This window comes from Xyrauchen texanus, chromosome 24, assembly GCF_025860055.1.
Source record: "Xyrauchen texanus isolate HMW12.3.18 chromosome 24, RBS_HiC_50CHRs, whole genome shotgun sequence".
Classification (NCBI taxonomy): Eukaryota; Metazoa; Chordata; class Actinopteri; order Cypriniformes; family Catostomidae; genus Xyrauchen; species Xyrauchen texanus.
The window spans coordinates 7,341,245-7,353,324 of record NC_068299.1 but is presented as its reverse complement, the minus strand read 5'-3'; the positions used below and the strand labels follow the sequence as shown (position 1 = coordinate 7,353,324).

Sequence of the window (12,080 nt, the reverse complement as noted above, 5' to 3'; positions counted from 1 at the left end):
AAAGTTGAAAAAGGTGTGCTGATTCCATGTGGGCTTGCTTATTACTTTTTTATTATTATTATTTTGCAAAACTAATGACTTACATGATATATCCTTCTCTTCTTTTGTTCTCAGGTGCAGCTTAAGAGTGATGAGGTGAAGACATTTGCGATGAAGATCCTGAAGAAGTGTCACATTGTGGACACGAGACAGCAGGAGCACATTCGCTCCGAGAAACTCATCATGCAGGAGGCACACTCGGATTTTATTGTCAGGTACTTCCAGCATCGGACATCATTACATTAAACTTCATGGTTTTTGCAGTGACATCAGATATGTGACAATACAGTACTTTACTTTTGCCCTTGAATGTTTAAAATGCCATTTCATTTACTAACTATAGCTGCTGTTGCAGCAAGAATAGACACCAACAAGTCTTGATTGAACACTAGTATCTGATCGAAGTATTTATCCACTGAACTACTGTATGCTGTCCCTAGCAGACAAAATACATGCAAGTCATATGCAAGTTCATTTAAGCATTGATTAAGAATTGATTGAAGAGAACTTATGTCACAAAAAGCCATTCAGTGTGCTATTAAAATTGTTGTTTATATTATTTCAGACATTTAGTAAAGTTATTAATATAGTGCTGACATTCAAACGCTCCAATATATCAGGGTTCAAAATGTCTTGCGTTTCTGACTGTATGCTTTTTGTTCTTTAATAGACTCTACAGGACATTTAAGGATAGTAAATACCTCTACATGCTGATGGAAGCATGTCTGGGTGGAGAATTGTGGACAATTCTCAGAGATAGGTGAGAGCTGCCTTCATTCACTCATTATCAATATGTTTTCTCTTTTGGTTACAACCACAGGTTGCATACATGGAGTGGTGGTGGCGTAGTGGGCTAAAGCACAAAACTGTTAATCAGAAGGTTACTGGTTCGATCCCCACGGCCACCACCATTGTGTCCTTGAGCAAGGCACTTAACTCCAGGTTGCTCTGGATGGATTGTCCCTGTAATAAGTGCACTTTAAGTCACTTTGGATAAAAGTGCCTACCAAACGTAAATGAACATTTGTTAAAATTAGTAAATCCATCCATCCATCGTCAACCGCGTATCCTGTGTACAGGGTCGCGGGGGGCTGGAGCCTATCCCAGCTAACATTGGGCGAAAGGCGGGGACACCCTGGACAGGTCGCCAGTCCATCGCAGTAAAATTAGTAAATGCATTAGAGTATTATGAACTAACAATGAACAATAAATGTTTTGGTTTATAAAAATACAGGTGTTTATTGTGAGTTCATAATGCATTAAAATTATGTTAAAATTAACTATTAACCATATGCTATAAAAGTATTGTTCAATATTAGTTTGTGTAGGAGCCAAATGTAATGATTGTTCAAACCACTAGATGGCAGTGTGTAAAAGTGTTGTGGGTGTGGTCACCTGAAATTTAGAATAGAATCCTTTATTTTGGTCACACATTATTCACACAGTTCTTTGCATATATACAGTGAAATGTATTAGTTTTCACATATCCCAGCTAAGCTGGGGTCAGAGTGCAGGGTCAGCCATGATACAGCGCCCTGGAGCAGATAGGGTTAAGGGCCTTGCTCAAGGGCCCAACAGTGGCATCTTGGTGGTGCTGGGGCTTGAACCCCCGACCTTCTGGTCAATAACCCTGAGCCTCAACCACTGAGCCACCACTGCCCCATACATGGTATTTAAACTTCTGGTGGGTTGTATCAGGGGGGACAGGTGGCAGGAACATATGGTTATATATATATATATATATATATATTTCATTAAATGGACAACAAAGCATTTGAAATGGGTATCGATGTGTGGACATTGTTTATTTCATACTATGCGTAAAGAACATCTTACCACCTGGTCCTGGCTTAAAGGACGGCCACTATAGTTCGTGTTAACTAATGTAGTGAACTAATGTTAAAGGGTTCGTTCACCCCAAAATGAAAATTCTCTCAATTTGCCATCCCAGAAAAACATACATTTTTAGAATAGTTCAGCTCTGTAGGTATTTTACGCTCCAAAATGCACATTGTCATCATAAAAGTTATCCATACAACTCCAGTGGATAAATCCATATCTACAGAAGTGATATGATAGGTGTAGGTGAGAAGCAGCCCAATATGTAAGTAATTTTTCTGCACAAAATTCTTCTAAAAATTTTAATTTGAGTTCGGCAGATGAAAGAAAGTCATGCAAATCTGAGATGGCATAAGAGTACATGTTGAGATCATTTTAATTTTTGGGTGAAATATTCCTTTAATGAATACAACCTTATTGTAAAGTATTACCTGTTTTGTTTTTTCTAATCACAGGGGCAACTTTGATGATTCAACTACGCGGTTTTACACGGCATGTGTGGTGGAAGCATTTGCTTACCTGCATTCTAAAGGCATCATATACAGAGACCTCAAACCAGAAAACTTGATACTGGACCACAGAGGCTATGCCAAACTGGTGAGAATAGAAAGAGATGTCTATGTCCTAAAGTCACCCATGTTGATACCCAGTATTCACCCTTCAATAGTTTCAGGGGGAGCACAGCAGAAAGTAGTCTCCATAAAGTATTTGGATATTGGAGATAGTGTATTAATGAATTAAGTTAATTTAATTAGATTACAAACTATCAAACCAAGTGGCATTTACTAAGAGAGATGCTCACTTTCCAATCAAAACAATAAAACCAATAATATTACAGTTCAAAATGAAGACAAATAATTCGGACAGTTTGTGGTTACTTAGTGGAACATGTCCATAGTTGATTTGATGAACTACACCTGTGTTTATTCTGAGAGGACACCGGGGCTACAGACTTGAGGGGAACTGATTTCAGACATCCACTAAATATCTCTTTTCAAAAACGATTAGAAAATTGGTTAGTTCTGAGAAAAGTTCTAGCTTTTAAAAAGATAATTTGTTATTACATACATCAAGTTTTTTTCTTCATTTTCTTTTTCTTCTTTTAAACTATCATCACACATAGAAACTCAAAGTGGACCAAAAAGAGTTCAGAGTCCACTTTAAAGGCCAGGAACAATGTGATTGCAAAAAGAAGTGTATTTGTGTTCAATGTTTGGTTTACTTAAAAAGACCTGAGTTTATGGTAACACTTTAGTTTAGGGATCAGAAATTAGACAGTAATTAATTACTAATAATTGGACTTGTAAGGATTAGTTTAGGCATTTGTTAATTGATTTCTTACCCTTGCCTAATAGCCTCTTTACAACAGTTTTTTACTAACAATGAACTTATTAGGTAAAAACACAAGATACCAATAGCTAGTAAGGTTTAAAATACAACCTTTATAGGTTCTAATTACACTGTGAATGTGCAATTTATATGTATAAAATAAATATAGAAAGAGAATGTTGCTTAGTGTAAATAGCAACAAAAAGCATCTTCTTTGCACTAAGGGCAAAAAGTGTTAGATGCTATTTTATCCCTAATTAAATACTACCATACAGTATAGGGGGATCACTGCAGCATGTTTACTGTGTTTATTTAGAGTCCCACAAACACCCTACACCAACACCAACCCCTATGCCTAAACCTAACATTCCCTGCTTTTGAAATACTATTTGCATTATACACATTTACACAGAGTCCTAAGAACCTATAAAGGGTGAATTTTGCATCAGACTAGCTATTGACATCATTTGATTTTTGCTAAAAATTAATTGTTATGACAAAAGCAAATATAAAGGTGTTATAAATTAAGAATAAGAAATCAGCCAATAAAGGATTCATTAAATACGTTATAATGGCAAATAAGTCCATAACTAATCACTTACAAGTGTAATTATTAGTCATGAATTACTGTCTAATTCCTGATCCCTAAACTAATGTGTTACTGAGTTGGTTTCTTTTAAGAGACCCCAATTTTGTTGATGCTGTCCACCACCACTGAAGTCACAAGTTCGAAGCCAGGGCGTGCTGAGTGACTCCAGCCAGGTCTCCTAAGCAACCAAATTGGCCCGGTTGCGAGGGAGGGTAGAGCCACATGGGGTAACCTTCTCATGGTTGCTATAATGTGTGGTTCTCGCTCTCGATGGGACACATGGCGAGTTGTGCGTGGATGCCTCGGAGAATAGCGCGAAGCCTCCACATGTGCTACATCTTGACGGTAACGCGCTCAACAAGCCATGTGATAAGATGCACAGATTGATGTTCTTAGACGTGGAGGCAACTGAGATTCGTCCTCCACCACCCGGATTGAGGCAAGTCACTACGCCACCACAAGGACTTAGAGCGCATTGGGAATTGGGCATTCCAAATTGGGGAGAAAAAAAAAAGAGACCCCAATTTTGAAAAGAGCCTAACTTTCACATTGTGTGTAAATGTGTTTAAGGTGGATTTTGGCTTTGCTAAGAAGATCGGCTTTGGGAAGAAGACATGGACGTTTTGCGGTACTCCAGAGTATGTGGCTCCAGAGATCATTCTGAACAAAGGACATGATATCTCAGCAGATTATTGGTCCCTCGGTATACTCATGTATGAGCTACTGACTGGCAGGTATGTCAGAGGGGTAAATTAAACATTAAATATTAGCAAGTATCACGATTGCAAATTTACACACATTCAAATGTATTTTTTTAAATTTTTTTCAACACTTTTTTCCCCTTATACTTTTCAGTCCTCCTTTTTCAGGCCCTGATCCAATGAAAACATACAACATCATTCTAAGAGGCATTGACATGATAGAATTCCCCAAAAAAATCACCAAAAATGCTGCCAATCTCATCAAAAAGCTATGCAGGTATGTCTGTCAAAACAGATATTCTTTCTCTCTGTTGGTGGCTCTTAACAACACCGATTTATGTCATTATATTTGTTCTCAGAGATGCTCCTTCTGAAAGACTAGGAAACTTGAAAAACGGAGTCAAAGACATCCAAAAGCACAAGTGAGTATGAGATATGCATTAAAACATGGACATGAATAAAGAAAGTCTCAGAATCATCTCATGTAGTGAATGTGTCTACAGATGGTTTGAAGGGTTTAACTGGGACGGATTGAAAAAAGGGACACTGATTCCCCCCATCATCCCCAATGTAAGTACTTATATTTTAGACTCTGATGTTAGGCCAGAAACATACTCTACAAAAGTGCAGACACATTGCAAGCGTGATGTTAAGGATGTAACAAGCTAACATTTTCTGCCCTGTTTTTTCCCATCATGCAGGTAACATCATCTACAGACACCAGTAACTTTGACAGCTTTCCAGAGGACAATGAAGATCCACCACCTGATGATAACTCAGGCTGGGATATAGACTTCTAAAAAGACTTAAACATACGTATGAACACACATGCACCGACACTCAACACTGCTCACATGGGACTTTTGCCTGGGATAGACTTGCTTCTCTTGCGAGTGCGGCACTACTGTATGGACTTGAGGAGAAATTAAGGAAGAAGCTGGAGGGAAAAAAAAGATTTTTGTCCACCATGAAATTAAGTTATTTTGGAGTGACTAAGTTGACTATAGAGACACATAGTCAAAAAAATGTATCTTGTGTGTGTGTGTGTGTGTGTGTGTGTGTGTGTGTGTGTGTGTGTGTGTGTGTGTGTGCGTGTGCGTGTGTGTGTGTGTGTGCCTGTGTGTGTGTGTGCGCTGACCTTTGACCCAGATAACCACCTTTTCTGTACGGTAATTCATGAGTCAGTCCATTTAGGGAAAATATTGTGACCTCAGTGCTTTGTTCTATTCCCTGATCTGCTGCAAACTCCTTATTCACCAATCGCTGTGCAGACTACTCTTGCAAAGATTATCTATTTAAAAACAACACTATGTGAAAGCTACATATCGAGGGAGTCCAGACAGACCTGAATGTTACTCTTAAAGTAATACTCATTCATTATAGCACATGTACATAGTAGCATAGTATCACTACCCAAAAAATACACACGTATGCTGACATTCATGTCATGTATCAGTTAATCTTCACATGTATCATAATCTGTCAATCATAAAACCCTCATGGCTCAGTTTCACCCAAAAGCCTGGTGCACTCTGAAGAATGAGCAGAAAATAAAACTAAAAACACACTGAGTGAATCGGAGATCATTTCATTGTATGAACATAACATACCAACAGGCTTGTGCACCAGGCTTAAAATCATCTCTGCAAGCATATACAGACATCTTTAGACACATTATCTCACCTCTTTTTGCCATTAATTTATTGTCCAGTATGATGGCCATTACGATTTATGATATTTCTTGCGCTGGTTTTCTCAAACTGTAATCTCAAATTCATAGCTCCGTTGATAGTGTACTGTATTTATTGTCCCATATGCATTTACAATCAGGAGGAGGTGACTGTTTTAACCACTGTGAATGGCCAGATTTTAAAAGGAAACGCGCGGAGTCAAAACAAGAACAGAACTGGGATTGGTTTACCTTTTATGGCCATCTCTTAAACTTGTATGCTCTAAGGTCTAATCCGAATGCAGGTACAATGTAATAATTTCTCCAGCGATTCAGCTGTATCAGATCATGAACAGTATTAGTGCCTTAAATCAACGGCATTCTGAAACACTCCTCATGCTGCATGTCAGTATACGACCCCTTCAGCCTGCTGCTATCCATCAGATGCTCTCTCTCCTTTTTTTACACAATAAAACTGTTTTAGACACTCCCGGTGTCCTCGCATGATGTTTGAAATGCTCATTCTGTGAAATTTAAAGAAATAAAAAAATCTCATTTGACTTTTCTTCTTTTGAACACATAACATGATTTTTTTATTTATTTAGTATTTATATAAATTGTATTTCTCATTTTGGAGATTAACATCCTGTACCCATTCACTTCCATTATATTGGAGAGGGGCCAGGATATACTTCTAAAACATAATAACCTTTTGTGTTCTACAGAAGCAAGTTAAAGAGTTTGGAACGACATAAGGGTGAATAAATGACATGATTTTTATTACTGGACGACCTATTCCTTAAAAGGCTTATAGCTGCAGTGACTTTAAATGGGATTTTTGCATCTGTGTGTAGGGATGCTACCATTGGAGCGTGTGTCCCTTAATTGCCGCTTTAAAAGTTTGTAATGCTTTTTTTCAGCATGATCAGTAGAGGGCACCAGTTCATCACTGAATTTCAGCGCTGTGACAGTGCGCACTTGAACTGACAGTTATTGACAATATGGAAAAGGTTTCAATGTATTCTGATTTCGGGTTTCATTATAATTCAGGCTATTATGTACCTGTTTAATAAAACTGTAATTAGGGTACTTAATGTTTACTATAAGGCTATTATTAAATTAATAAAGAACAGCATAGCTAAAGACTAACAAATCTCCAAAGCTGAACAAAATAGATATTTAAAGTAGGTTTGTGGGTCATTTCACATTTGTTCAATCATCATAACAAGACCAGATTAGCGCAGTTAATTAAGACTGAGTAGAATAAACTTTATGACTGTTTAACCCAGAGGCCTACTTTTTCTCGCAAAGAAGATGCACTTTGGTGAAGAACTGTTTTTTTATTTATTTATTTTTTATTATTACACTAAGTTTGATAAGCATATTAATTTATCTTATGTGCTAACCGACAAGTTGTTAGATTGAAGCTCAGGACATAGTTAACAAGGGGCTGCTGACAGGTACTATAATGATACCCTTATATTCCACTGTAATAGATTTGCGTTTCTGAGGGGGCGCGACGGTAATTACGCACAACTATTGCGAAAGATGTGACGACCCAATCCCTATTATAATGAGAGCGTGGCTTATGAATATTCATTAGGCAACGCAAGAGGATGTTACCAAGCAGCGTGAGTATGAATATAATGGAAAGAAGTGTGGCTACTTGGGAAGGTATTTTTTTTTTAATCTAACAATATAGTTAAACATTTGCAAAGTTGTTTATAACTGTTACCTAGTAAACTATAGTTTAAAGTTAATTTATTCCATCTGTCATCAAACATGACCATCTGTTGTAATTTTTAAACAAAAAAATAGATATAATACCTTAATTTTGTATTAGTCAAAATCTTTGAAGTTAGATCCCCTTTTTTATTAATTTATTATTTTTACAAGCAAAATTAGCACCTGTTAATCAAAAAATTTCGAAGAAAACAGCTTAAAAAAAAGATTTTGAGTCACTACTATATATATATATATATATATATATATATATATATATATATATATATATATATATATATATATAGTATTTTTTGGCGTTGTGTCGCGCATTTAGACTCAAGATCAGGTTAAAAAGTATTTAGTTTTGTATTTTTTGTTTCGTTGATTATATATTAAAAAGCGGCGTCAGCGTGACCAAATTAATATTAATTAACTATTCCACACGCCTGTGCAGTCGTCTGCGCTGGGTAAACGGCGCGTGTGTGCACAGTCGATGGCAAGGACCTCATAAGAGCGTCTTGGTGCACTCGCAAAGTCATTTAAAAGGGGCGGGAACATACAAACCGTCCCGCATGTATAAAACTCATGTGTCCCAACACAAACTCTTGGAGACACGTGAAGTGCTCTGGACTTTAATCATTCACTCAACAAATGGGAATGCAAAACAAAATGTCAGAGAAGAACATGAGAATGGTCTACTTTCTCACCGTTGCGACTGTTTATCTCGCTGTTTGCGGAGGAAACACTGCAGATGCTCAAGCAGGACCAGTGTTACGGAACTCCATCAGGCATCTGCCCGCCGCATCCAGCCCGAGTGATGCGGTCAGCGTGAGTCCGCGCATCACGGGCACCGGAGACAGTGACGCTCCGGCGGTACGTGTGCTCATCACTGGATGCTTTGACTCAAAGAGGATCTAGACTATGAGGATACAACTATTTGCATTTAGACTTTGTGCTTTTATTGAGCTTATTTGCAAAGCTTGTTATAATAATTCTAATAATAATAATGAATTTTATATATAGGTCCATATATATATATATATATATATATATATATATATATATATATATATATATATATATATATATATATATATAATTTTGTTATTATTTTCTTGTTTGAGTTTGTGATATATGCAATATGCATCCCGTGAAGCACTTTATAAACATTGGTTTTAAAAGGCGCACTTTGAATGAAATGTATAATTACTATATATTCGTCCACAGTCACCAAAATGCGCCGTTGACGCTGAGTGCAAGTTAGGTGAATTTTGTTACGGCTCTCGGGGAGTTTGTCATACCTGCCGCAGGCGGAGGAAGCGCTGCGTCCGCAACGGGATGTGCTGCGCTGGAAATCAATGTATTAACGGTACAAACCACCTACTGCTTATTATATTTTGAGGGCTTAAATCATTTTACTGCTGCTGCAGTTTGCATAAAGTTAAACCTTTCACATGCATCTTGTTCCTTTCTTAGGCGTGTGTCAATCTGCTGATACAGATGGTATTGTGAGGGTAAATGCCACCCAGCAGGTTGGCAAAACGGATGCTCCTACTATGGTGGTCACACGTGGACACAACATCACAACAGTGCCACATCCCAGAAGAAACACCATCCAAACAAAACCACAGCAACCAGTGAAAGGTGAATGTGATTCTCTCCTCTCATCTCCTGGTCTGGTCTAGTCTTTTCTGGTCTCTTCTCATTTCTTCTATTCTGGTGTATTCTGGTTTTGTAATGTCTGGTCTCTTCTCACCTAGTCTTGTCTCTTCTCTTCTAATCTGGCCTAGTTTAATCTGGTCTCTTCCTTTCTGGTCTCTTCTCTCTCTTTGTCTGGTCTCATATGGTCTAGTCTCTTCTCTTCTAGACTAATCTGGTCTAGTTTTTTCTGGTCTCTTTTCTTCTCTTCTGGTCTAGTCTTGTCTGATCTCTTCTCTTCTAATCTGGTCTAGTCTCATCTGGTCTCCTCTTTTCTCGCCTGGTCTCTTCTCTTTTCTTCTGGTCTCATCTGGTCTCATCTCTTTTCTTCTATTCTTGTGTATTCTGGTTTTGCCTGGTCTGTTCTCTTCTCATCTGGTCTCTTCTATTCTTGTCTGGTCTCTATTCTTCTCTTCTGGTCTATTCTGTTCTAGTCTAGTCTTGTCTGGTCTCTTCGCTTCTAATCTGGTCTCTTTTCTTCTCTTCTGGTCTATTCTGTTCAAGTTTTGTCTGGCCTCTTCTCTTTTAATCTGGTCTCTTTTCTTCTCTTCTGGTCTATTCTGATCTAGTCTTGACTGGTCTATTTTCTTCTTTTCTCTTCTGGTCTCTTCTCTCGTCTGATATAATCTGGTCTAGTGTCGTCTGGTCTCTTCTAATCTGGTCTAGTCTCATCTGGACTCCTCTTTCTCATCTGATCAAGTCTTGCCTGGTCTCTTCTCTTTAATTCTGGTTTCATCTGGTCTAGTCTCATCTGGTTTCATCTCTTTTATTCTATTCTTGTGTATTCTGGTTTTGCCTTGCCTGTTCTCTTCTCATCTGGTTTTGTCTGGTCTCTTCTAATCTGGTCTATTCTTGTCTGGTCTCTATTCTTCTCTTCTGGTCTATTCTGTTCTAGTCTAGTCTAGTCTTGTCTGGCCTCTTCTCTTTTAATCTGGTCTCTTTTCTTCTCTTCTGGTCTATTCTGTTCAAGTCTTGTATGGCATCTTCTCTTTTAATCTGGTCTCATCTGGTCTCTTTTCTTCTCTTCTGGTCTATTCTGGTGTAGTCTTGTCTAGTCTCTTCTCATCTGGTCTGGTCTCCATCTCTTTTCTTCTGGTCTATTCTGATCTAGTCTTGACTGGTCTCTTTCTCCTTTTCTCTTCTGGTCTCTTCTCTCACCTGATATAATCTGGTCTCGTCTCTTCTCTATCTGAAATAAAAGTCAATTGCATTGATCCACCTTATAAAGGAACATTTTCGTCTCATCTCATCTTGTTTCTTCTCAACCTCTTTTTTTTCCTATCTCTTTTAATCTTGCTCTCCTGTTTCCTCGTCTCTAATGCTCTCTTCATGTCTCTTTACTTCATTTCTTGTATCTTCTGTTCTCTTCTTGACTCTCCTCGTCTCTTCTTTTCTCACATCAACTTTACCAGGAGGTTAATTTCCAAAAAAACACAACTTCTCGTAGCTGTTATAAATAACATCCAATCTTTACAGCACAGAACTAATGTACATCAGTTTGATATAAACGTTTTCTCTCTTAGGTGGCGAGGGCGAGACATGTTTAAGGTCCTCAGACTGTTTGGACGGGCTGTGCTGTGCCCGGCACTTCTGGTCACGGATCTGTAAACCTGTGCTGACGGAGGGGCAGATGTGCACGCGTCATCGGCGGAAAGGGGCTCACGGCCTGGAGATCTTCCAGCGCTGTGACTGCAGGGCTGGTCTGACCTGCCGAGGCCAGAGAGAGAAAGCCGGAGCAGAAAGCCGAAACCTCCATACCTGCCAACCGCGCTGACACTGCATAACTGCTTTCACAACACACGCATGCATGCAGACACACATGCAGTGTGGAGACAAAGGAAAACTGACTCCACGGAAGGATGCACCATTAAAAGGACTGATCACATTTCCTGGACGGATGCAGAGAAACTGCATTGTATGGATGTTTCTATAGTACACTCTGCTATTTAAGACTTTTTTCCTGGGTCATCACAAAAGGCAGAATGCTTTTGTTTCCCTTTATAAGGAACTTCTTATTCTTCTTGCAGTAAATTACTGTATTGTAAATACGTAGTCAGATATTGCACTTAACTCTGAGCATATGGATTCTATAAAAGTAGCATTTTATGATTCCCACACTCCCATTTTGTAAATATGCAAGCCATATGGTTTAGATTGTGTTATCAGTACTCTATTTTTATTTCAAGTAAATTGTAAAAATAAGTGTGTTATTAAAATATATTAATGTAATAATAATAATAAATGATGAACACTCTATCTTCTCTCGGTGGAGTCTTCTGATCCATACTGCCACAGCTGCAACCTATAAAACAATTCACTCTCTTTAGTCTAATGACTTTTCACAATATTCAGCAAGTTTACAGTAGCTTCCAGTTGTAGCGTTCCTCATATGAAAGTCACTTTGGTTAAAAGCAATTGCTAGATTAATGAATGCACATGTAAAGGTGAAGTAGAGGCATAGGGGTCAAGTAAAAAACAAGATATGTTTTAA

General features: G+C 38.2%; 2 protein-coding genes across 7 annotated transcripts in view; both read left to right on the top strand.

Moving 5' to 3' along the window:
• Positions 1 to 6,692, top strand: part of LOC127618032 (cGMP-dependent protein kinase 1-like) — a 94,976-nt gene extending 88,284 nt beyond the window's left edge. For all 6 annotated transcript variants that reach the window (XM_052090248.1, XM_052090247.1, XM_052090249.1 and 3 more), the window contains 8 exons: positions 115 to 254; positions 710 to 799; positions 2,334 to 2,475; positions 4,367 to 4,530; positions 4,652 to 4,774; positions 4,857 to 4,919; positions 5,001 to 5,067; positions 5,199 to 6,692. In XM_052090248.1, the coding sequence (XP_051946208.1) occupies positions 115 to 254; positions 710 to 799; positions 2,334 to 2,475; positions 4,367 to 4,530; positions 4,652 to 4,774; positions 4,857 to 4,919; positions 5,001 to 5,067; positions 5,199 to 5,297 (888 nt within the window). In that variant the 3' untranslated portion in view covers positions 5,298 to 6,692. The remainder of the gene's footprint in view (positions 1 to 114; positions 255 to 709; positions 800 to 2,333; positions 2,476 to 4,366; positions 4,531 to 4,651; positions 4,775 to 4,856; positions 4,920 to 5,000; positions 5,068 to 5,198) is intronic.
• A 1,838-nt stretch (positions 6,693 to 8,530) lies between these two features.
• On the top strand, positions 8,531 to 11,835 carry LOC127618231 (dickkopf-related protein 1-like). The gene is made up of 4 exons (XM_052090574.1): positions 8,531 to 8,764; positions 9,119 to 9,260; positions 9,368 to 9,535; positions 11,113 to 11,835. The coding sequence occupies exons 1-4, from the start codon at positions 8,543 to 8,545 to the stop codon at positions 11,361 to 11,363; spliced, it is 783 nt and encodes a 260-aa protein (XP_051946534.1). The 5' UTR covers positions 8,531 to 8,542; the 3' UTR covers positions 11,364 to 11,835.
• The last annotated feature ends 245 nt before the right edge of the window (positions 11,836 to 12,080 follow it).

Excerpts from the sequence above, each read along its gene's own strand:
- LOC127618231 (XM_052090574.1), top strand. The coding sequence starts at position 8,543 with ATGGGAATGCAAAACAAAATGTCAGAGAAGAACATGAGAATGGTCTAC. Across the intron at positions 8,765-9,118 it reads GAGACAGTGACGCTCCGGCG|TCACCAAAATGCGCCGTTGA; the intron begins GTACGTGTGCTC and ends ATTCGTCCACAG. Across the intron at positions 9,536-11,112 it reads ACCACAGCAACCAGTGAAAG|GTGGCGAGGGCGAGACATGT; the intron begins GTGAATGTGATT and ends TTTCTCTCTTAG.